Source organism: Pseudophryne corroboree, chromosome 4 (genome assembly GCF_028390025.1).
Source record: "Pseudophryne corroboree isolate aPseCor3 chromosome 4, aPseCor3.hap2, whole genome shotgun sequence".
Lineage (NCBI taxonomy): Eukaryota > Metazoa > Chordata > Amphibia > Anura > Myobatrachidae > Pseudophryne > Pseudophryne corroboree.
Window position 1 is genome coordinate 451223636 of NC_086447.1, and position 26851 is coordinate 451250486.

Here is a 26851-nt window from a genome sequence, read left to right on the forward strand (position 1 = left end):
TCCTGAGTGATTCGCGTTGCAGAAATTGCAGGCATGCTTAAACTTGCACTGTGCCCGTGTGCACTGTGACTCGTTGAATGCCCAGTATTTGAATTCCTGCTTCTGCGTGCTAGGCCTCCCCGCACCGGGCTTCTGCCCTGGCAGGCCTTTCTCCGCTGAGCCGCTTGCTTGCGCTCTGAGCCACTCATCTAAATCCCTGATTCCAAAGTTAATGGGCTTGTCGCCCGCCACATTCCGCCTGAATGCCTCATCGTACGTGCGGCACACCGAGCCGCCGCACTCCTTGTACGCAGAATAAATAAGATCTGTATACTTTAGCAATCCCATGGCCGCCTCCGGATAGGCCTCTGTATAACAGCCCGTGTAGGCAAACATGCACTCAACCAGTTCTCTATTGTCTTGTAGGAGTCTGATGGCTCGCCCCCCTTTGGCGTTGCCTTCTCTTTGTCCCTCAACCCTGCCACTGTAAGCGAGCAAATATCCACGAACGCTCCTTTCACAATTTCCTTCCTAGTCTCCTTTGGCAAGAGCCTGGCCACTGACCCCAACTCGCATCCTACCGACACCCCTTCCTGCAGGAACCCCCCTGTCTTCTTTTTCTTCACATGGCCCATCTGGCTACCCGACTCATCTTCAGATTCTGAAGAGCTACTGTCCTGCGCATTGGTGACCTATTACCGCACACACCTGTAAACCTAACAATAGCATTGCTAACCTCCTACACAACCCCCACATTAACATTCACAGTATCAACATTGCAACATTTATTATTACTGATGTTCTCACCATCCTTGCACGAAGAAGAATTGTCTGTCCCGCTGTTGGTGTCCGCTGAGACTCTTGGATTGTTCTCGCTGCCTGTGACGTGAGGAAGCTGCGCTGCTGTCGCCGAAGCCACGCTGAACGCTACGTTCATGCTGGCCGTGCTGCTTAACTCTTGTGCCAGCCCGCTGGGCTTGTTGACGGATGCGGCCGCTGAAGTAACCGCCAAGGTCGCTGCCTGTCATTCTGCTGTGGTAGCCGCGCTGAGTGCGGCGTGGGCCATGCTGTAATTCCCCGGCGGTACCTGACTGGACCCTGATGGCGCTCCACCCCGCTGATGCTGCTCCCCTTGCGCTGGCTCGGTGCTGTGATGGTGTAGCCGATTGCCATGCTGTTCGCTCCTACCGCTGCGTAAAAACTGATGAATGTCCTCTCGCATGTCCCTATGATAGTGTCTCTCAGGCCGCTCCCAGCAGCAGCGGCAGCCGTGATGCTGCATGCTGAACTCCTGCGGTGATGTAAGCGTATAGCAAGCGGCCCCAGCTGGCGACCTCTGCGCCCTTGTGTATCCGTAAGGGGAAGGGCAATGCCGTATGCTCCTGGGGGGGGGGGGGGAGGAGGAGAACTGGGGGGAGCTCTGCTGCTGATCTAGCGACCCGGATGGTCGATCCTCTTGCTGCCTCCGCCCCCTGCTATAATGGGTCTCAACCGGCTGCCCTCTGTCCCTTGGTGTAAATGCCCAGCCTTTCTAAACAGTTGCGTTGAGGCAAGATACACCCACGCCCCTTGCGAATCTGCTGCCGGGTCTTGCTCGCTGCTGCATTCTTCCGACCCCTGTTGCTGCCCTGCTGACCCGCTTTGATAGCCCCCCCTGCTCGCTGGGTATGCTGGGGAGGGGGCAGGTGGCCCTGTCTGTGATGCTGGGGAGCTGGGGATAACAGGCTGCTGCTCATTACATGTCTCCTGCTCCTCCCCTCCCACCCCGGGCACGTCTGTGTCCCTAGCCACAGGCCTCTTCTCCGCTATCTCCGGGGTGCCACTCACCGATTGCTGCCGCCTGGTGATGCTGGGGGGCTCCCTTTCTTGTCCCTTCCTCCTTGCTGCCTGTGCTCTGTGCTTAACACTGGACCTCTTCTTCTTTGGGTCCTGCCGTGGATGTTCCTCCCTCCGGCCACCAGTGGGAGCTCTGGCCGCCCGAGCTCCGGCTACATGCTGCTGCTGGCTCCTTCGTCTATGGTCCGCTCTGTGCTGCACGCTTTCCTGCTCGGCTGCCTCCCAAAAATGCTGGGGCAATGCCCTCCCCCTTGCTGCCCTGGCTTGTGGGATCCCTTGGGCCTCCATGCATGCGGTAAGGACCTCCTTTGTTCCCCTCGTTGTATGTTGCAGCAGCGTGGTGATCGCTGCCCGTGCTGCCGTTGGACTGCTCCCACCCCCCCGCCTTTTAACCCTCTTTGTGCCGCCCCCTCCCCTGCAGCTTCCTACTGGCTGCTTGCTCCCCAGATGTGAAAGGGGAATGTCGGGCATACCTGCCCGTCCTCCCTTTCTCCCGCCGTTGGCCCGTGGGCCGCATGGCGTCCCTCCCTCTTAGTCTGCTACTGCGCCATGTTCAGACGCCTGTGCTCCTGTTTTATGCTGCCGGCGTACAACTATTTTCTCAAGCTGGACTCATCCTGAGACTGTTGCATAATGCCATACTGATACATAGGGACAGATGTACTAAGCCTTGAAAAGTGATAAAGTGGTACAATCAGCTCCTAACTGTCAGGTTTCAAACACAGCCTGTAACATGGCAGTTAGGAGCTGATTGGCTGGTACTTTATCTCACTCCACTTTATTTCTTTTCAAGGCTTAGTACATCTCCCCCGTAGTGTGGTAACCATTTCTAACATAAATACTATAACAGTACCTGGTAAAGGCCAGCTACACATTAGAACAATGTGTAGCCGACCAATCCAACAGGCGACGGGACCCTGTATCGGCAAGTGCACACACACTTCCTGATGCAGGGGAGCAACAAAGTATATCAAGCTGCATTCGGCAGCATGGTATCGCTAGCAATGTCTTCTGGTTGACCCTGCAGCAGGCCGACCAGAAGATATCGATACCAACCGCAGGAACGCGCAAATTACAGGTACACAATGAGCTATGCAGCCGATATGTCATGCCAATTTTGCCGGAAAATTACATACCAGGCAGAGATTGCTCTAGTGTGTACCCTGCCAAATCGTGGCTCAGATACTTTAAACTTTAGATCTTTCACATAGATACTCTGATTAATGATTTAATAACCACTGTTATATGTGTTGTTATATTTTTGTATTTTATTATGATGTAATGATCTATAATTCTCTTGCTGGCATGCGGGGTCCAATGCATGGTGCAGTTTTGTCCTGACATAAATTAGTTAATCTTCCCACAACATCTGGAAACTTGTGGCGGTGTTCACGAGTCTAGACGATGCACAGAATCTTGCGCCGAGGAGTCAGCAATGGGAACCAAGTGGGTCATTGGCTCCTGTGCACCATAGAGGAAATAGAACATTGCACTGTTGGAAGGCTGATGTTACTGGTGGCTCCAGCATTACATTTCACTATTATCTGTGACAATATCGCACCCTGGCCAGATATTACACTGCGTGCCAGACTACGCTGTCCATGATCATTCAGAATTATTCATCGACCACAGTGGTGTCGCACGCTGGGAGTCTTCCTTGATGTTGTGTAGTCGCAGTACAGCTTTGAAGTTGTTACACATGAAAGTCCACATTTCGTGTTGATTTTGGAGCTTGAGTGACTCATCTCTCTGGCACCTACTGTCAAGCCTTGTTCAAAGGCACTTAAATTGTGATACAATGCCATCTTCACTGCAAATTATATGACAACAGATTGCAGAGATATCGCCAACTAAATATATATATGGTACTTCAAATATGGAAGATACTATTTAATATGAGGGTGTGGTTGCATGTACTGGGAATGGAAAAGTTTAAGGTTTTGCCTTGTAAAAGTTTGCTGCTTTAAAAAAACGTACGCGTTTGGCTGGAGTCTTGGAACTCTGGCCGTCTCGCAAGCCATTACATCCGGCCCCATGATTTCCCCCTCCTCCCTCACCAGCTAGAAAAAAAAAAATACGTCGTAATGGCAAAACAAAAAAATAAATAATCACTTGGCCTTATCTGGCCATTGTCCTAGCAGGGCTCTTATGCAAGTGAGCATGCTGTGCCACCCCCTCCCCAAGAAAGTGTCACCCCTAGGCAGGGGTCAGAACATTTATAGGTTGGGGGGGGGGGGGCAAGATAGATTCTCATTTTGGTGCCCCTGGGGGCGGAGCCACCAGGGAGGAGGAGGCGATACTATGGGGATGAAAAGGAGGCAGCACCACGGTGGGGAGGAGGCCGCACCATGTAGATGGAGGCGGGGAGTCCCACTAACGGAGGTGCTGCGATGGGTTAAGGAGGAGCATGGGACTGCAGCATTGCGCTGGCAAGCACCATTGTGTAGGTAAGGCTGGCGCCCAGGACCTCAGGGGAGCAGGCAGGGTTGGCAACAGAAATATTGGGACCCAGTACGCAGATATCTCTGGGCCCCCTTCCCCACCTCGACTGCCACTACAATTCCCCTTAAGGTAGCAGGAGAGACAGGGGAGTGAGAGAGAAACAAAGAGGGTGTCGGAGAGAGAGAGAGAGAGAGAGTGTCAGGGAGAGAGGTGCAAGAGGAGAGAGAGTGTTAGGGAGAGCGAGCATACGTGCACGCAGGGAGGTTCTGAGTACCTAAAAGCCCCTATGCCACCGATAATGGCATGTAGGGGGACTCCTCTCAGGCTGATCTCCTGTGGTGGAGCTTGAGAGGTGAGAGCCTGGCGCATGGTAGTGGTGCAGTCTTCCGTATCTTCACTCCCTGCCACAGCACTGACTTCAGAGCAGCAGGGTGATGTGTCCATGGCAGGGGTGGGTGGGCGCCGGTATTTAATAATGAATTAAGCTCTCCTTGACCAGCATGAGGGCGGGGGGGGATTAGTGAGGAATGATCATCATGGTGCCAGCCTGTTTACTGACTATGTGGTGGTTGCGGTGCCTGTGTGCTATCAGTCCCTGGAGGGGAGGGTGGGGGTCTTGGTGCCTGTGCTGCCGGTCTATGGAGGCCATATTATTTTGTTTTTTTACATATAAATAATATGAGGCATTAGTATGAGCCGAAATTCACATTACACCACGCAGTATGAGCCAAAATTCACATTATAGCAACACGGTATGAGCCGAAATTCACATTATAGCACACGGTATGAGCCGAAATTCACATTATAGCACACGGTATGAGCCGAAATTCGAATTACACCACACGGTATGAGCCGAAATTCACATTATAGCACACGGTATGAGCCGAAATTCACATTATAGCACATGGTATGAGCCGAAATTCACATTATACCACACAGAAAGAGCAGAAATTCGCATTCCACCACACGGTATGAGCTGAAATTCACATTATAGCACACGGTATGAGCCGAAATTCACATTATAGCACACAGTATGAGCCGAAATTCACATTATACCACACAGAATGAGACGAAATTTACATTATAGCACACGGTATGAGCCAAAATTCACATTATACCACACAGAATGAGCCGAAATTTACATTATAGCACACGGTATGAGCCAAAATTCACATTATACCACACGGTATGAGCCGAAATTCCCATTATAGCACACGGTATGAGCCGCAATTCACATTACACCACACGGTATGAGCTGAAATTCACATTATAGCACACGGTATGAGCCGAAATTCACATTATAGCACACGGTATGAGCCGCAATTCACATTACACCACATGGTATGAGCCGAAATTTACATTATAGCACATGGCATGAGCAAAAATTCACATTTATAGCACACAGTATGAGCCAAAATTCACATTATAGCACACGGTATGAGCCGAATTTCACATTATAGCACACAGTATGAGCCAAAATTTACATTATAGCACACGGTATGAGCCGAAATTCACATTATGCCCCATGGAATGAGACACAATTCAGGGAGAATGACAGCAGGGACGTAGGTACAGCTAGAGGGGGGTGTAGTATGGTATGCCGGTGGCCGGGCCCCCCGGCAGCCAGCATACCGGCGCCGGAATCCCGACCGCCGGCATACCGACAGCTGGGCAAGCGCAAATGAGCCCCTTGCAGGCACGGTGGCGTGCTACGCTATCTATTCTCCCTCCCAGGGGGGCCGTGGACCCCCAAGAGGGAGAAAAGGTGTTGGGATTCCGGCGCCATCATACTGTGCGCTGGGATCCAAACAGCCGGAAACCTACATACCACCTGGGAGAGGGACAGGGAGAATGACAGAGGGTCAGGGAGAGTGACAGAGGCAGCGGTACATAGGGACAGAGGGACAGGGAGAGTGACAGAGGGACAGGGAGAGAGGGTTTGGGAGAGTGACAGCAGGGACAAAGGGAGAGAGAAAGGCAGCAGAGTAAAATTACCTATTGAGCAGCAGCGGTGTGGAGGAGGCTTTGGTCTGCGGTGTGGTGGATGAGGAGGCTGTGGTCGGCGCATGACGGTGGAGGCTGTGGGCGTTGGAGATGATGCGGAGGAGGAGGCGGAGGGAGTTGGCGGAGGTGCAGAGGAGACTGAGGATGGCGGTGATGCAGCAGAGGGCGGCGACGGTGCAAGAGAGGAGGCGGCTGTGGCCAGCGACCTTTGGTGCTTTTCCTATGACCGCCACTACTATTTCAAATCTGCCACGGACTGGCAGCCAATCAGGAACGGCTGGTCCTGATTGGCTGCCAGTTCGAGAGAGGTCCGTGACATGCGGATGCGGTGGCTTGGATCTACTTCAGTCAGTGCTGCCCACTTTGAGCACTGTAATATATATATATACACACACACACATTTTTTTTTTTTTTTTTATATGACGTACATATATGGATCCCTCCCACCCTTACAAATCCTGCATTTGCCAGAGGGGGGGAGAGACTCGAGAGAGAGGGAGGCAGTGGGAGCCAGCGGGAAGGACTCTTACCTGACAGACACAACCCAGTCCCAGCCACTGGTCTGTAATCAAAGGCAAGCACTTCTCGCATTAGGCCACGCCCCCTTATCAACCGCGAATCGCGGCACTTCTCTGGGGCCATGAACCAGCCCTAGTAAGGGGAGGGGGGGGGCGTGGGCTTCGGGCAGCCCCATGGAACCGGGTCTAGGAGGAGGAGGAGTGTCTGCACAAAGGAGCATCCTGCTGCTGCTGCTGCTCAGTCCCTGCACGGAGGTTGTGATGTGCGGTCTTTCAGCTGACCACACATCGCTCCTCCTGTATATCGGCGACTGCGCGCTCATATTTGGGGGGGGGGGGGGCGCGAGCTGCCCCCTTGCCCCCCCCCCAGTTCCGACGCCTCTGCCCCTAGGCACGTGCCTCATCTGCCTACTCGTTAATCCACCACAGCCTGTCATAAAGGAGAGAAAACCCTTCAGTCTAAGTCATTTTGTAGTAATTCATTAAAGATTACATTACCTTTTCTTTCAAAACTCTCTTCTCTGACAAAACAAACAAGAGCTAAGAATTTTGTCACTTCCTTTAGGTACAAAACAGTTGTATTGTTTAGTTTTATGATTGCCAGTGACTCTCTGTCATAAGGTGTTCCTGCTCCTTTCAACCTGGTAATACAAAATTACATAAACAATTAATACAGCATCATAAACAATTAATACAGCATAAATGGAAATAGTGAAACTAAAGTTGTGACAGAACGGTTGGTGTAATGGTTAGCATTACTGCTTCACTGTGGTCTTGGGTTTGATTCCCACCATGGCCCTAACTGTGTGGAGTTTGTATATTCTTCCAGTGCATGTGTGGTTTTCCTCTGGGTAATCCGGTATCCTCCTACAATCCAAAAATATGCTGGTAAATTAAATGGCTCCAGCAAAAAATTAACCCTAGTGGGTAAAAAAAAACCCAACAACCTCCAGCTTGGTGATTCACCTAATAATGGTATGCCACCAAATATCCTGCACATATCCACATATTATGATAGGCTAAACATTGGTAATGTTCCAGTACGCAAGGTGTCATTTCGGAACAGTAGATCATGCTCAAGCCACTTATTGGATAGCCCCTTTAGCACTAAGCTAATACAGATCATCTCTTTTTACATTGGCCAAAATTTCCAGTATCATTCTCCCTGCCCACAGTAAAACAGCCTCTTTTATAAGCTCAGCTGCACCCCAGCCCTATCCTAATTGGCTGGTGTTAAACCTCTGTCCTGAGTCATCCCCTTTCATTTACTCTGTAAGGTTGACTAGCCCAGGTGTTATGTTTGCTCTAATTGCAGCCACACCCTGAAGGCTGCGAGCAGGAGTAAAGCTGGATACACACTGGTTGATATATTGTCTGTTGTTTATGGTTTGCATCGAATGGTAGTGGATCGGCGGGAGTGTACATCGATTATGTCTTTCACAGGAGAAGCGCTCAGCATCCCGATGGACAGGTGTGACTGACGCCGGAACCTCGACACCACTCGGGAGACCGACCCCAGAAGACCAACAGCTGACATTTGCCGAAGTTAAGTATCAGTGTCATGGTCAGGGTGGGGGTGGGGTTAGGGTTAGGCACTAGGGAGGGGGGGGGGGGGGATTTAGGCATTGGGGGTGGGAGTACCACTAGCCACCACCCCCTGAGGGTTAGCCCTATCCGCCACAACCGGGGGGGGAAGGTTAGCCCTAGCCGCTGCCCCCATAGTGTTAGGGTAGGAGAGGGGAGGTGCTGTAAAAATGCTTACCCCCTACGACGTCGGGATGTTCAGTGTCAGGATGCCGGTGTTGGTGATGTGACTACCGGGATCCTGGCGTTCACAGGCAATCGCATCTGCCCTGCAATACAGCCAATGCAGATATATCGGCATATCTGGCCATGTGTACGGGCTACCCACCAACCACCCATACACTGGCTGCAGGACCGCTGACACTAATGTCACAGCTTGGCGGGCAAATTCAAATGCCCATCCAACTGTGATGTCTGGACCAACATACTGAGTGGATGATTGGTAAGTGTGTATAGCTTATCTAATTGTCCGCTCAGCCAGTTCTACAGCAGAGATAACTATGAAGTGTGTACCCAGCCTAAGAGCAAGATCTCTGCCAAACACATGGTAAGTCCCTTACTTTGCCACAACTAATATATTGCACTACATTGCCAAAATCATTCTTTTTTTTATATGCACAGCTAAATTCCATATGTATTATTTATTTATTGTTATTTATATAGCACTAACATACTAACCAGCAAAATATTATTTTGTCATTCATATCAGTCCCTGCCCCATTGCAGCAAACAATCTATGGGGGTGATTCAAACCTGATCGCTGGGCTGCAAACTTTGCTTTCCTGTGTTCGGATAGTCGCCACCTCCAGGGGGAGTATAAATTCACCACGCAAGTGTGCGATCGCAGAGCTGCAAAAATCTACTTTGTGCAGTCTGTGCACAGCTCAGGGCTTACTCCTACAGTGCGTTCACATCAGGCTGATCGGGGCGGAGCTGACGTCAGACACCCTCCCTGAAAATGCTTGGACACGCCTGTGTTTTTCTGGACACTCCCAGTAAACAGTCCGTTACCACCCACAAACAGCTTCCTCCTGTCAATCACCTTGGGTAAGCCCGTGCGATCGGATTTTTCACACCATCCCGTCGCTGACCGGCGATGCCCTTTATTGCTGTCCAACACACGCGGTGCATACACATGAGCTGTTATGACTTGATCGCCCGCTGTGCACAGCAGCAATCCGGTCTGAATCACCCCCTATATTCGCTACCACATGGCCACACATACACACTAGGGTACATTTCTCTTACCTCCTAGTGGATGCTGGGGACTCCAAAAGGATCATGGGGTATAGACGGATCCGCAGGAGCTTGGGCACACTATAAAGACTTAAACTGGGTGTGAACTGGCCACTCCCTCTATGCCCCTCCTCCAGACCTCAGTTAGACTTTGTGCCCAGGAGTGATGGGTCACACACTAGGGGAGTTCTCCTGAGTTTCTCTAAAAGACTTTGTTAGGTTTTTTATTTTCAGGTTGACCTGCTGGCTACAGGCTCCCTGCATCGTGGGAGTGAGGGGAGAGAAGTCAGACCTATTTCTTCTTAGTTCAAGGGCTCTGCTTCTCGGCTACTGGACACCATTAGCTCCAGAGGGTTCGATCACTTGGTGCGCCTAGCTGCTTGTTCCCGGAGCCGCGCCGTCAACCCCCTCACAGAGCCAGAAGAAAGAAGCCGGGTGAGTATTAGAAGAACAAAAGACTTCAGTGACGGCAGAAGACTTCAGTAACGGAGGTACAGCGGGCGCGCTGCGCTCCATGCTCCCACACACCAACGGCACTCACAGGGTGCAGGGCGCTGGGGGGGGGGAGCGCCCTGGGCGGCAGGTTACTGATTTCTTAATAAAAGACTGGCCTTGAAAGCAATTTCGGTGCCTGGGCACCGTGTCTCATTCCCCCGCCAGCATGTTATAGCGCGCTACGCGCCTTTGATACCCCACCGCCGGCTTACACGGGTGCAGGGCGCTGGGGGGGGGAGCGCCCTGGGCAGCAAGTTACAGTTTTTTTAACGGCTGACATGTTTTACATATGCGCTGCCGGGGCTCCGTGTCCCAGACCCCTGCCGGCGCGTTATAGCGCACTGCGCGCCATTTCTCCCCCGCCGCCGGCTTCCATGGGTGCAGGTCGCAGGGGGGGGGGGGGGCGCCCTGGGCAGCACATATATATAACATTTTATTTATATATATAACATTTATTTATGGGTCCGGGTGCCGAATGCGATACCCCCGCGGGTGCGCTGCGCGCCAGTGCTCCCACACGCCGGCGGTTTGCTTAGGTGCAGGGCGCACGGGGGGGGGGGGCGCCCTGAGCAGCATTAGTTCTGATGGTATATAGTGTCTTTACACTATGGCCCTCATTCCGAGTTGTTCGCTCGCAAGCTGCTTTTAGCAGCATTGCACACGCTAAGCCGCCGCCTACTGGGAGTGAATCTTAGCTTAGCAAAATTGCGAACGAAAGATTCTCAAAATTGCGAATAGAAATTTCTTAGCAGTTTCTGAGTAGCTCGGGACTTACTCTGCCACTGCGATCAGTTCAGTCAGTTTCGTTCCTGGTTTGACGTCACAAACACACCCAGCGTTCGCCCAGACACTCCCCCGTTTCTCCAGCCACTCCCGCGTTTTTCCCAGAAACGGCAGCGTTTTTTCACACACTCCCATAAAAAGGCCAGTTTCCGCCCAGAAACACCCACTTCCTGTCAATCATATTACGATCACCAGAACGAAGAAAAAACCTTGTAATGCCGTGAGTAAAATACCAAACTTCTTAGCAAATTTACTTGGCGCAGTCGCAGTGCGAACATTGCGCATGCGCAATTAGCGGAAAATCGCTGCGATGCGAAGAAAATTACCGAGCGAACAACTCGGAATGACGGCCTATATACGGTGCCCGACCTGTCTATATATAATATAATGGAGCTATAGCGCGCCGAGGGGGGCGGGGCTTAGCCCTCATACATACAGGGTCAGCGCCATTTTCTCTCTGTCCCCGCCAAAAAGTATATATTGCACAAACAAGGGGGGGGGGGGGGCACAGTGTTTTAGTGTTATGTTACACATATATAACACTAGTTGAGTTAGGAATGACCATGAAATCATTCTTGTGTGTATTTTCTGTGTGCCCCCTGTCAGATATACCCATTTTAGTACACTTGTGTCGACAGGCGTGAGTGTTCTGTTATAAACACCTCTGGGGTTCACTGTCGGCATCGCCGACGCACTTATGTGGTGTAATAGTATTCCTTCTCATGTGCTGGTCGCTCTGTTGCTAAAGCTCTAGGTCGGCTGTGACTCACACCCTCTCCGGAAGTCCGAAGGGTTATTCTTTTTCCGCCACGGATGGAATATTGTGAAAGTCAACGACTGGTCGACACGGGGCCCTGTCCCAAAGGATCGTATACAGGAAAGCTAAGTGATATGATTATTTTTCTATGCTGTGGGCTTTTTTGCATTACAGGCACATGAGGGAGTGTTTGTGTTCGGTAAGTCATAAAATAGATTTACCCTAAAGAGAGAGGGGAGGTTCCTTATGTTGGATCTTCTCTATAAATTTGCGGCAGACTGCCGTACGTATACAGGTAGTGTGGCCGGGGGACTGCTGAGGCTGACTCCGAGAGTTACTGGAGTTTTTCCCTGGGACGGTGTACCGCTGGTTGGGGGGATGCCTAAGTTCAGCCAATCTCGGTGGATATTCCTGGTAAGTCTAACTTCGGGAGTTAGATTCCCTGGCAACAGTGGGTGACGCATTCTTTTGGGGGATGCAGTCATTTTAATCGGTTAAATACAGTACAGGTTGAGTATCCCTTATCCAAAATGCTTGGGACCAGCAGTATTTTGGATATGGGATTTTTCCGTATTTTGGAATAATTGCATACCATAATGAGATATCATGGTGATGGGACCTAAATATAAGCACAGAATGCATTTATGTTACATATACACCTTATACACACAGCCTGAAGGTCATTTTAGCCAATATTTTTTATAACTTTGTGCATTAAACAAAGTGTGTGTACATTCACACAATTCATTTATGTTTCATATAGACCTTATACACACAGCCTGAAGGTCATTTAATACAATATTTTTAATAACTTTGTGTATTAAACAAAGTTTGTGTACATTGAGCCATCAAAAAACAAAGGTTTCACTATCTCACTCCCACTCAAAAAAGTCCGTATTTCGGAATATTCCGTATTTCGGAATATTTGGATATGGGATACTCAACCTGTATTTTGTTTTTCCCTTTCTGTGCGGCCTGTGAAAGGTGGAAAGGTAAGAGTTCTGCAGCCTTGTTAGGTTCGCAGAAGAGGATGTAGCTTCTGTTTCTACCACGTACACATGTCGCAGAGTCTATATGGCGGGACCCCGCTCCGGTGAAGACTCAGTTACTACTTTCAGTTAGTCCGGGAATAGACTAGGACCGGTGAGTTACTTATAGAATCCAAAGGGGGACATTCTGGAGTTACAGATGATTCCCTTCACTGATTTTCAAATGGATATTGCCGTTTCCCCTCTGGAAGGGGAGGTAGTACGCGACACCATACCAGGGGTGCGTCAGGTTCAGGGCCTTGTCCTCCTGTCCCGGTTTTATATATATATATATATATATATATATATATATATATATATATATAAAAATAAATAAAAAGGTTACATGCGTTGTTCTACGCGTTCAGATTACCTGGAGGGATAGCCAGGATTGTCTTGGCCATTTCACTGGAGTGATGGTAGTATGAGGGTTTTCTTTCAATAGTAAGAGCCATTGTTACTCTGTACTGAGTTGTTCGCCTGATTGAGGCGAGGTCAAGAAACAAGTGGTGCATTTAGTTGTTTCTCTCTGACTGTTCTTCAACACAGGGAAGGGCTGTTGTTCCCAACGACGCAGATGTCGGAGGTAGTATCATGGTAGATACTGAACGGTTGAGGTTCTGTGTTGTCCTGTGGAAAAGAGGTCTGAGGTTCCTGAGTCGGATCAGATTTGTGGTGCCACACCATCAATATGTTCCGTTGATGAGGAAGTTGGGTGCGGCCTAAGAGGCCTTTTCGGTGAGCGGTCGAATGCCAGAGTGGTTTTCATGGGACCTGTTGGGAATGTGGTCCGGGTCTCACCGGCACATGCACCGGAATATAGTTCTATTGGCCAGGAGATCTCTCCTGTGGTGTCTGCTCAGTTCTCACCTCCTAGAGCAGGGGTGGGGAACCTTTTTTCTACCGAGGGCCATTTGGATATTTATAAAATCCTTCGGTGGCCATACAAAAATTCTCAACTTAAAAAATTACCCTGCCCCCCAGCAGGTCTGCCCCATAGAGGAACTGTGTGCGCACGCCGAAGGCGCGCGCGCGCCCAAAAAATGGGTGTGGCCAGTTAAAATGGGACGTGATACACATATGCCCCCAATAGTGCAGTGCCAGATCCACAATTGCCCCCACAGTGCCAGGTATACAAATGCCCCTCACAGTGCCAGGTATACAAATGCCCCCACAGTGCCAAGTATACAAATGCCCCTCACAGTGCCAGGTGTACAGATGCCCCCCCACAGTGCCAGGTGTACAGATGCCCCCCACAGTGCCAGGTATACAGATGCCCCCACAGTGCCAGGTATACAGATGCCCCTCACAGTGCCAGGTATACAGATGCCCCTCACAGTGCCAGGTATACAAATGCCCCTCACAGTGCCAGGTATACAGATGCCCCCACAGTGCCAGGTATACAAATGCCCACACAGTGCCAGGTATACAAATGCCCCCACAGTGCCAGGTATACAGATGCCCCCCCACAGTGCCAGGTAAACAGATGCCCACACAGTGCCAGGTATACTGATGCCCCCACAGTGCCAGGTATACTGATGCCCCTCACAGTGCCAGGTATACAGATGCCCCTCACAGTGCCAGTTATACAGATGCCCCCACAGTGCCAGGTATACAGATGCCCCCCACAGTGCCAGGTATATAAATGCCCCCCACAGTGCCAGGTAAACAGATGCCCCCACAGTGCCAGGTATACAGATGCCCCCACAGTGCCCCCGCCCCTTCCGTGCTACTTACCGCTCCTTTCGGCGGGACACGGAGGAGAGCGCGGCTATGTTGGGCGGCGGCGTGCAGGACTTGAAACCAGCCGCCGGTTTGAGAGCCAATCAGAGCTCGCGGACCGGCAGCCGCGGCTCCTGATTGGCTACCGGTCCGCGAGCTTTGATTGGCTCACGAACCGGCGGCTGGTTTCAAGTTCTACACGCCGCCACCACGCTCTCCTCCCTGTCCTGACACTGACAGCTGAGACACGCTGCCGCCGGACTGAGTGGCGCGTGTCTCACTGGGAGAAGCGGGTGGGCCGGAGCAAACGGCTTCGCGGGCCTTATACGGCCCGCGGCCCGGAGGTTCCCCACCCCTGTCCTAGAGGGACGGAGGTTCGGGATCAAGGATTAGATCCTGGTGTCCATGTATGCAGATCTCCGAGGCTGGGGAGCAGTCCTTACATGGGAAGTATTTCCAGAGGAAAAGGTCAAGCGGCGAAGCTTGTCTACAATAAGCTTTCTTGGTTTAAGAGCAGTTTTCAATGAACATTTTCTTCGTGATCTGCCCGTGTTAATTCTGTCGGACGACTTGACAGCAGTGGCGTAAGTAAGTCGCTAGGGCGGAACTAGAAACAAAGCGGCAATGGCAGAAGCCAAAATAGTTTTCCGCTGAGTGGAAATACTGGTAAACGTTATATTAGCAGTCTTCGTTCCGGACGTAATCGAAGGAGAAATAGTTTTCCTCTGCTGACGCGTTCTCCATCTGGGTGAAAGACTGCCGTCATCGATAAGTTCACAGAAGTGACGAGTTTTTGAGGAGTGTCTCAATTGGGCATGTTGGCATCTCGCCTCAACGAGAGACCTCAGAAATAGGGTTCTAGGTCAAGGATCACTCAAGCTATAGCAGTGGACAACCTCGTGACACCTTGGGTGTTTTCAGTCGGTCTATGTGTCCCCTCCGCTTTCACTCTGCTGAAGGTCATAAACGTAAGAGGAACAGAGGTTCCGCGATCCTCATTGTTCCGGTTTAGCCAAGGAGGGCTGGGTATCCAGTTCTTCAAGATTTGTTCATATAAGATTCCTGGCCTTTTCCTCTACGGGAGGAACTGTTACAACAAGATCCGGGCGTGTATCAGGACTTACCGCGGCTGCGTTTGACGGCGTGGCGGTTGAACGCCATATCCTAGTCCGAATGGGTATTCCCAGTGAGGTCGTTTCCACACTTCTTCAGGGTAGAAAAGAAATAACGGCAAAGCCTTACCACCGTATTTGGGTTTCAGGGCAGTTTTGGCCTTATAAATTTTCTTTAAAAAAAAAAAAAAGAATTGGCCACCTTTCCGGAAGTTCAGACTTTCGTGAAAGGAGTACTGCACATCCAACCTCCATTTGTGCCCCCATTGGCACAGTGGGTTCTTGACGTGGTGTTGGGTTTCTTGTGTCTCACTGATTGGAACCTTTATTAAAGGTTGTGTAAAATTTTCTCTCTGGGAGAGTGGTCATGCTTTTGCCCTTTGGGCGACTGCGAGGCGGTTGTCGGAAGTAGCGGCTTTGTCTCACAAGAGCCCCTGTTTGTTCTTCCAAGTGGATAGACTTGAGAACTCGGATGGTAATTCTGCCGAAAAGGGTTTTCGGTGTTTATCAAAAACCTGCCTTTTTTGATGCCTGTGGTAACTTCAGCATTGGCTGATTCAAAGTCTCTCGATGTAGTCAGGGCTTTGAAGATTTATCTTGCCAATTGGGCTCAGTTTGGGGTAACAGAGGCTCTGGTTGTCCGGTATGCTCCCAGCGTGCTTGGGGCGCCTGCGTCTCTGCAGTCTGTTACACGCTGGATCTGTGATACGATTCGGCGTGCTAGCTTTACGGCTGGATTGCCGTGACCGAAGTTGGGGGAGACCCATTCTACTAGGTAGATGGGCTCTTCTTGGGCGGATGCCCGAGGTGTCTCGGAGGGTTAACTTTGCCGAGCGGCTACTTGGTTGGGTTTCAAACACCTTTGCTAAGCTCTACAAGTTTGATACCCTGGCTGATGGGGACCTCATGTTTGCTCAATCGGTGCTGCAGAGTCGTCTGCACTCTCCCGCCCGTTCTGGAGCTTTGGTATAGACCCCATGGTCCTTTTGGAGTCCCCAGCATCCTCTAGGACGTAAGAGAAAATAGGATTTTAGTACCTACCGGTAAATCCTTTTCTCCTAGTCCGTAGAGGATGCTGGGCACCCGTCCCAGTGCGTGCTATGTCTGCAGTTATTGATTTTGGTGGCACTTTGTAGTATTTCTTATCTTACAGGCTATTACTGACGTTGTTCATGCCTTGGCATGTGGTTTCTTATTATTGGTTGGGTTGACACACGGGTTGTGTTACATATTCTCTCAGCGTATGGCTGTATGTTTTTCATATCGTGGGCTGGTATTCTGTTGAAGGCCACGTCTTGCGGTATGTTCGTGGTGTGAGCTGGTATAACACTCACTGTGTTTTATTTATAAATTCTTTCCTCGAAATGTCCATCTCTCCTGGGCACAGTTTTCTAACTGAGGTCTGGAGGAGGGGCATAGAGGGAGGAGCCAGTTCACACCCAGTTTAAGTCTTTATAGTGTGCCCAAGCTCCTGCGGATCTGTCTATACCCCATGGTCCTTTTGGAGTCCCCAGCATCCTCTACGGACTAGGAGAAAAGGATTTACCGGTAGGTACTAAAATCCTATTTTTTATCATAAGACAATTAACCTACCAGTATGTTTTTGGATTGTGGGAGGAAACTGTACATGAAGAAATCCCATACAAACTCCACAGAAATAGTGCCCTGCTTATAATTACATCAATGCCCATTGTGCCACCTTACTGCAAACAATCCACATGACATCTCTACAGGGCTGAAGCTGAGTCACTAAAGGGCTGTGGTTGCAGGCAGCCAATGAAGGTTGCTTTACTACCTCACACTAATGCTAGAATCTATAGGGCTAATGCGGGGGGTTTGTGTATCTGCAATCTGAAAGCCCCCTGCCTCCCACTGATATTACACCAGCCGTCACAACTGTCATCATTAGCAAGTCAGAAACAGGCTTTCCTTCCCCAAAGAAACGTCTCAGAATTGCACAGTGCTTTGTATACATGCCCATGACATTCCTACAAGTCAGGGCAATTCCGTGCACTTGCATTTTTGCCCATTTAACAGAATGACAGATGCGGCCAAGATCTGTCCCACCAGAATAGGACAGACATACTGTTATTTTGCATCTGAGCATGTGTTGTATGGTAAAGCTTCCCATTTGTGCCCTTCCACAGAGATCCCTCCTACTCAGAATCATCCCCTATATGTATAATCCAGCAATAAATACTTGCATCCTTGTCTGTCCAGCCTGGACTGGACTCCATTATAAGCCAAGTGGTTTGGGGAAGGGGTGTAATAGGTGGGGGAGAAGTGATGTGGTCAGGGGCGTAGCAAGAACTTTGTGGGCCCCATAGCAGCACATTGAAGGGGCCCCTGTCCGAATGCTATTATAGAGACACCTATCCCACAGTAGTGCCGTACTTTATTTTCTGAACCATAGTAGTGCCCATGTTCACATTTTGTTGCACTGTAGGGCTGCCAGTACACGTCATGCAATACTTCATATTATGCCACACTATAGTCCCCCCACTTCATATTGTGCCACATTACAGTGCCCCAGTGCATATTATGTAACATTAAATTGCCCTTCAGTTAATTTCATACCACATTAGCCGGTCCAGGAGGAAACTTAGATATCTTTCAGGCACTAATGCAAGTTTGTAAGGACCCATATGTACCACCCAATGGTGAAAAATGAATATAGCACATGTAACTTTGACAGGTTAGATGGGCCACTCTCAGCTCTGGGCCCCATAGCAGCTGCACTCCCTGCACCTATGGTAGCTACACCCTTGGATGTGGTAGAGGCCTAATTAATAATGTGTTCAGAAATCCATCATGATAAGAGGCTAGCAGCTTTGTGTTAACTAGTTATGTTAGATATCTGTGGAACTGGTCATCAATCCCTTTATAAGTATTTTGGGCTAAAGCTCGGTACACACTGTCAGATTTTTTTTTGCTCTGCCCGACAATTGGACGATTTTTCGGGAGATTGTAGGCACCAATATCTGAGCTACACACTCCAAGATATATTTTTTTCAGTTACCAATTTTCTGCCACATCACACTGCATTTGCATATATTCACCCCCAGGAAAACATAGGAAATATGGGCAGATTATTGAGAATGCACACACACTGCTCGATATCGGGAGATTGTGGCAGATATTTTGGTCTGGGCCGATAGAAATCGATCTTTGGGTGTGTGTGTGCAAGATTTTACAGAAATATTGCCGAAATGCCGAAACGATCGTTCGTACACACTATAGATAAATCAGGCCGATGTCCCAATTATTGGCAAATCGGCCCAATAATTGTATAGTGTGTACTGTACATAGCTTTAACCCTCACTCAGTTTGAACAAGGAATACACCACAAAGCCAAACAATTCCTAACCAAAGACTAACAATTGACAGGGGGATGAGGCATTTGCCGCAGCTCATTATACTTTCAAGCTCACCAGTGAATGCTAAATATGTAGTTCATATTTCTTAGGCACCAAAATGTTGTAGTCATATGTAAAATTGTATCATAGCTTGTAAACTTCAGCAGTGGTTATCTCAGCATCTTGTTCAAAGCAAAGTAAAGCACAACACCTAATTACTAACACATATTTCACCTATCTCTATTTACAACAGATACAACTGGCACTCATACTGATCTGTGCAGAATTTGTTGTATTCTAGGGTTAATAAAGTGCTACATTTAAGAAAAAGTGTGAGGTCCCCTCAGAGCCGTCCTTAGGCATAGACAAACTAGGCAAATGCCTAGGGCATTTGGTATGCTTAGGGGCACCAGCAGCTTCTGCTGATTAAAATGATATGCGGCATGCCTATATTCTGTGTGTGACTGCGGCTGTATCTGCATACGAAATACTACATTGCAGTGTATTCCTGGAAATCACTGTAATGTAGCATTTCGTATGCAGATACAGCCGCAGTTGCACACAGAATATAGGCATGCTGCATATCATTTTAATCAGCAGAAGCTGCTTGTGCATCCTAGCCACATAGTAATGCAAATAAGATGCATTTTCAGAAACAAAAGGCGCCAGACGTTAGCAGAGCTGCCAGATGACTCATGCCAGGCATCTCTTGCAGAACTAGTGGTGGTGTTAGGGGGCACTAGCCAAAATCTTGCCTAGGGCATCATGTTGGTTAGGGCCGGCTCTGGGTCCCCTGCAATAGCATAACCAGCCCCAGACTTCTCAGCCATTTCTGGTACTGGAAAATCAGGGGAAAACCTGGCAGGGGAGGCCCTCTCTTTTTTTCCATTAACCAACACTGGGCTCAACCAGCGAGGATTATAATTAGGGTTGCCACCTCATCCCTTTAATTCTGGACACATATTATTTACACAGGTTCTGGGGCTGATTAAAACCAGGTGAAATGGAGTCTTGAAGTCAGCCAGCCACAGAACCTGTGTAATTAATATGTGTCCAGAATTAAAGGGGCGAGGTGGCAACCCTAATTATAATGCCATGGCAGGGAGACACATTTAGCAGCCCAAAAGTGGTCACCTGAGGCCTGGAATTCCTCAGGAAGTCGGAACACTGGGTGATGGGTACAGAGTTCATAGTGTCAAATTCAGAAATAATATTGTTCTTTACAGTGGGACTACAGGTTCCAGTAAGCCTGCCCGTAAGTCCCGGCACTTAGAGAACCACAAGACTGGACTGTAAGGGACACCGGCATTTGTACCCCCACTGTAAAAAAAAAAAAAAGAAAAAAAGATGTGAACACCAAATGATTTAACTGTTTCATTAAAAGAAGAACAAAAACATTCCTACTCTTTGGAGTACATACTGTACTGTACTATACAAGACAGTACAATGCCCTGAATGATAGTTCCCACGTGGTTCTCTTCACTTTAGTGCTGATTGGCTGAAAGTGGTCTGACTCTTAGCCAAGCAGTTGATGGTTTATATGGCAGCGCCTGCTTATTAGCTGAGAGTGGTCTGACTCATAGCCAATCAGTGCTACAGTGTAGAGAGCCATGTGGGAACTATCATTCATGTCGCTGTACTGTATGTACAGTACAGCGTTTCCATGGGCTCAGGGGTTGCATTTTTGTTATTTTTCCAAAACCCAAGTACTTCTAACTGGACAAAGGGACCAACTACCTCCACAGAGCAGGTATGAAGTGTGTGAGTGCTCTTTTATATTTGGGGATCGCATACTGACTTTTTTTTCTTTACAGTGGGGGTACTGTCCGGGCATGCTGACACTTGTGGTTCTCCAAGTACCAGGATGCCAGGACAGGCTTGTTCAAACCTGTAAAGAACAATATTATATTTATTTTTGACACTATGAACTCCGTACCCACTGCCCAGGAGTGTGGGCATAGGAAGGATGAACCGCTTTATTAGTGGGGCATCAGCTTCCCGAGGCCTGGGGTGACCAGTTTGGGGCTGTTTAATGAGATAGCAGGAGGTCCCCATTATAAACCCTGTATGAAACTGTAACACAACAAAGCGTGCACAGATTATACTGATTTGTGCAGTGCTTTCAATCTACTTATATTGTTTGGCTGTGAACTGACTGAAATCAAATGAAATCGAACTGAAATCGGATGAGTATCATTAGAATATAATAGACAGTCAAACTTGCTCTTTAATAAATCTGTGAATTTGAGTGTAAAACGTTCCTGAGATGTCCAGTGATTGTTTTTCACTTCAAACACGATACTTAGTAAATTTACCACCTGGTCTCGTTCTAAACGGCACTGGCACCATTCCAGAGATACCTAGTGTGTGCCATCCTACTGTGACGCAAATTTTATGAAGTGGAGAATATTAGCCTTCATAGATAAACCTCATAATGTTCTAATTCTACACAATGGGCCTAATTCCGACCTGACTGTAGCAGAAAATTTGTTAGCAGTTGGGCAAAACCATGTGCACTGCAGGGGGGGCAAATATAACATGTGCAGAGAGAGTAGATTTGGGTGGGGTGTGTTCAAACTGAAATCTAAATTGCAGTGTAAAAATAAAGCAGTCAGTATTTACCCTGCACAGAAACAAAATAACCCACCCAAATCTAACTCTCTCTGCACATGTTATATCTGCCTCTCCTGCAGTACACATGGTTTTGCCCATCTGCTAACAAATTTGCTGCTGCGATCAGGTCTGAATTAGGCCCAATGTCTTAGTCAGGATACCTGTTTAAAGGTGCATACACACTAGGCGATTCGCTCCAGGAGTAACATCGCCTAGTGTGTCCCCTCCCTGGCCAGGCCGCCCGACATGGGCATACACACTGTGCAATATCACTAGCAATATCGCACAGTGACATCATGACGCGGCCGGACGGAACTTGCAGCATTTGACGTTGTCTGCAGCATACACACTGGGCGATATAGTAGGGATATCGCTCAAGAGTGGGAAAATTTGCGATATCGCTTACTATATCGCCTACTGTGCATGAGCCTCAGCACCAGTGTATTATCCCTCCTCCAGCTCACACCACCTGTATCATAACTAATCCTTTTTAAAGAACACGTACAGACTGCAGGTCTATTTTTCTATACTGAAATTCTGTGTATTTAAAATAAGTAGTATCAATGCTGACATACCCATAGATGCTAGAGATGTCAATAACCACATCGATCATGTCACAGCACAGCTCATAGGTCTGCATGTCCACTGGAGTACTATCTGTTGCTATGTAGATTTTACTGACTACATCAAACAGGAATGCTTTCTCTATCCCAGAGTTCTGCAACAAAGAATTGCACGTAGGAGTTAGGCAATAACATAAATAGACTGTTCATACATTGAGACTATTGACCGTAAATGACACAAATGCCAACATAAAGTGAATCTCCGCTAACTAGAAGATGACCTTTTTATTGCATCTTAAGCCTCTGATACAGTGCAAATAGTCTTTTAAAATTCAACAGCAGGGAATTAGAGATTTGCATTTCCAAATATGCTGTCAAAATATTTTGCCATGTATACAACAAGAATACCATCATTTTGGCTACACTTCAAACTGAATATTATAGTCCCTTCACTGGCATCAGAAGGGGGGGGGGGTAAGAGGGGTGCGGCCCTCACCTGGGTGTCACCCGCCGAGGGGTGACACCAAAGCAACAGCTCCTCAGTGACAGGAGCCAGGTGCTGCACTGCAGGGGTGTATCTAGGGGTCTGGGCGCCCCTGGCAAAGTAAGGAACTGGCACCCCCCACCTCCCCCACCCAGGGACACAGAGGGGGGGAGTTACAGATAGGCTGAGGTCAGGGACACTGAGGGAGAATTACAGGAAGGGTGCAGGTAGGGACAATGAGGTGGAGGGCTTACAGGGAGGCTGAGGTCAGGGACACTGATGGGCAATTACAGGGAGGGTGTGGGCAGGGACACTGAGGGGAAATTACAGGAGTGAGCGGGCAGGGACACTGAGGGGGAATTACAGGAGTGAGCGGGCAGGGACACTGAGGGGAAATTACAGGAGTGAGCGAGCAGGGACACTGAGGGGGAATTACAGGGAGGATTTGGGTATGGAAAATGAGAGGGAGTCACAGGGAGGCTGAGGTCAGGAACACTGAGGGAGAATTACAGGGAGGGCACAGGCGGAGACACTGAGAAGGAATTATGGGGAGGGTGCAGGCAGGGAAACTGAGGAGGAATTACGGGGTGGGTGCAGGCAGAGAGACTGAGGGGGAATTACGGGGTGGGTGCAGGCAGGGAGACTGAGGGGGAATTACGAGAATAGTGCAGGCAGGGACACTGAGAGGGAATTACGGTTATGGTGCGGGTAGGGCGCACTGAGAGGGAATTACGGGGAGGGTATGGGCAGGGAAACTGAGGGGTAATTATGGGAAGGGTGCGGGCAGGGGCACTGAGAGGGAATTACAGGAGTGTATGGGCGGGGTCACTGAGGGGACAGTTACAGGGATGGTGCGGGCAGGGACACTGAGGGGGAATTACAGGAGTGTATGGGCAGGGTCACTGAGGGGGCAGTTACAGGGATGGTGCGGGCAGGGACACTGAGGGGGAATGACAAGGAGGGTGCAGGCAGGGACACCGAGGGGATATATGCACACATACAGTTAAAAACCCCTCTCTAGGTGTGATGGCACTACATGTCCCAGCAAATCCAGTTGACGAGGTGTGCTGGGACTTGTAATCTCAACACAGCTGGACAGGTAGTCACTGGTATAGATATCTCTCCATACAGAGCTCTTTGTAACCTGTTATCCAAACCATGCAGTGCAGCTACGGTACCGCAGAAAATGTACAGGTATGCTCATGCTGCACTGCTGACTGGTGCTGATTGTAGTGGCTGGTGTCTGGTGACAAACCACGTGGGACCAATGAGAAGGGGAGCGGATGAGGAAGAGGAGGTGCCTTGCCCCTCCCCATACCTGGAAGTGCCCTGCTCCCCGGCTATATTCACTATCATTGTAGTCACAGAGAGTGTCAGAGTGCAATACGCTTCTGAGAGTCCGGCAGTGGATGAGCACTGATAAGGGATGTACTCAGTGAGAACTACTATGTCATTCTACCCCCTGGTGTGGGTGGCACTGCCGGGTGGCGCCCCCCTCTTGGCCGGCGCCCCTGGCAAGTGCCATCTTGGCCAATAGGAAGATACACCCCTGCTGCACTGTAACATTACAGTGCAACAACCCGGCTCCTGTCACTGAGCAGAAGCCAACACTGCAGCAAGAACACCCCCCGGAGCAGCCCGCTCCTCCCGAAGTGAAGAAAACAGGGGTCGGGATGGCTAGCCACGCCCACATCCTGTGAAGCCACGCCCACATCCCCGTAAAGCCATGCCCCCGGTCCACAAAGCCACGCCCCTTTCTAAACCCGCCGCACCGGATGTAAAGGGGCAGAGCGACGCCTCCAGTCCCTTGCTTTCTATGGCTCACCCACACTAAGCTCCCTCAGAGCAACATCCTTACTGGAATGCTAGTAAGCTACAGACATTTTCCATATAGCCATCAGGAAAGCGTTTAACTCATACTATGTACTCATGATAGTGTATATCTGTATTATATTGTATTATAATACATGGAATAAGTGGAATGCTTATTCCTAACTAAGGGCCTGATTCAGAGTAGTATGCAAAGTCCATGGGGGGGTGGGATGCGTCTGTGCAGGACCCATTCTCTGCATGTGCAGAACGGGTGCTGCATTGTCTCCCGCAGTGCCCCCAGGCTGCAGCATAATTGATTTGTTTTTTCATCTTAAAATCGCCAGAAAGAAATACTAAGTGGTTCCTGTTTTGATAATTATTGACCTTTGTAAAATAGTAAAAAGCAGGATTCTATGTATAGGTTTTGATAAACAAAATCTGTGCTTGAAATGAAATGCATTTATTTTTCAAAGTTTCCATGTTTCGATGTAAAGTTTCCCTGCAGGGTACGGTATGCCAGCGGCTGGGATCACGACGGTCAGCATACTGATGCCGGGATTCCAGCCACCAGAATGCCGGAAGGGGGGTGAGCGCAACAAAGTCCCTTGCAGGCTTGCTGCGCTCGCCATGCTGCAGGCTCGGTGGCTCTCTACGTTCACCACAGGTTCTATTCCAACTCCATGGGTGACGTGGACAGCCACGTGTGGGAATAGCCTGTTAGCCGGGATTACGGCTGTCAGCACTGTCAGTGGTCGGGATTCCGGTGTCAGTATCCTGACCGCTGGGATCCCGACTGCGGGCAATGTAGCCGCATCCCGATGTAAAAGATTACTGTTTATAGAAATAATACGTAAGGTAGCCCAACAAGGCCTTCCATTTTATAAACTATACAACGTGCCGCAACATTTATTGTCTGGTAATAACCAGACAGCAACTACAGTACTACGGGGGAACATTGTTTTAAAGAGAAGACTCCCCTTTTTCAAGACAGGGTCCCCCATGTGTGTGTGGGCTAGTATGGGGGAGATAGGGCACAGGTGTTATTATAGACGTTATACCCCATATAGGTAAAACATACGCATCGACATCACTTCCCTATTTGCATTGGTGGCTGACAGGAGTTCCTTCTGGTTGTTAGGACCTGTGGAGCAAAGGTTGTGCTTGTCCTCCATTGTCTAGCTGTATATCACAAGGATAAGCCCACTCGTCCTCTGCAGCGAAGGGGTTAACAGAGCTGCAGCAGAATGTTCAAGTAATACTGAAAGCATATATTACCTTTATTAAAGATGAGCAAAAGTCTCTAGCCTGCAACAGTTTGCAGACCTAACGCAACTACATAACATACGTATATATGAGTTGTCTTCATCCCCAGCTCCATAAACTGTGAGTTTACAAATGCAGCAAAGATTGTATCACTGTAACTTTGCAGTTCCAGTTATAAACATAAACATATAGATTGTAAGCTTGCGAGCAGGGCCTTCCTACCTCTATGTCTGTCAGTTATTACCCAGTTTTTTTCTATTAAAGCACAACGGAATATGCTGCGCTATATAAAAAACTGTTAATAAATAAAAGAAATAAATAATAAAGGCAACTTTTGTATAATCTATGTATTCTAGTTCTATATAAAGTATATAAATGTCAGTTACTTACAGATATAAAGATGTTCAGCAAATTCTCTAATGTTGGAAGTTGTGGAATCAATTTTTGCACAACTTTGCTGAAAGCTTCGAAGATCGAATGATCATATATACTGGTAAGATAAAAACTGAAAAAAAATAAATGAGTATAGATGAAATCATAATATAAAATATATCCACAGCACTGAAAACAGCAAACACAAACTGTGATCTTAAAAGTAATATGATTTTTTTTAATTAACGATTATTTCAGAATTTTTTATTCATCCACTTTAAATGAATGACTATGGGCCTAATTCAGAGTTGATTGCAGCAGCACATTTGTTAGCAGTTGGGCAAAACCATGGGGGTCATTCCGAGTTGATCGCACGTAGCAACTTTTTGCTGCTCGTGCGATCAACTTGACGCCACCTATGGGGGAGTGTATTTTAGCATAACAGGGCTGCGAATGCTTGTGCAGCCCTGCTATGCTAAAAAAGATTTGTGCAGAACAAGACTAGCCCTGCAGTTACTTACCCTGTGCGATGGATCCAGCGATGAAGGTCCCGGAATTAATGTCAGACAACCGCCCTCCAAACGCCTGGACACGCCTGCGTTCGGATCTCCACACCCGTAAAATGGTGAGTATTTGCCCTGGAACGCCTCCCCGCTGTCAATCTTCTTGCGATCGTGCTAGTGATCACTTTCTTCTTTCTTCTGGTCGTTGCCCGGCGACGGATGTCGCTGGGCAATGACGCGCGTGTGCATTGCGGGCGCCGCACATGCGCATTTCCGACCCGTTCGCACCGAAATGATGAACCGCAGCGTGCAAACAGGTCAGAATGACCCCCAATGTGCACTGCAGGTGTGGCAGATGTAACATGTGCAGAGAGATTAGATTTGGGTGG

The 26851-nt window shown here is 48.9% G+C and overlaps 1 protein-coding gene across 1 annotated transcript in view; it reads right to left on the reverse strand.

Moving 5' to 3' along the window:
• The window catches only part of RRAGD (Ras related GTP binding D), a 105086-nt gene that overhangs the window by 18533 nt on the left and 59702 nt on the right, over nt 1-26851 (reverse strand). The window contains exons 4-6 of the mRNA XM_063916977.1: nt 25978-26092; nt 22041-22183; nt 7278-7420 (exon numbers count right to left, since the gene is read on the reverse strand). Of these exons, the coding sequence (XP_063773047.1) occupies nt 7278-7420; nt 22041-22183; nt 25978-26092 (401 nt within the window). The remainder of the gene's footprint in view (nt 1-7277; nt 7421-22040; nt 22184-25977; nt 26093-26851) is intronic.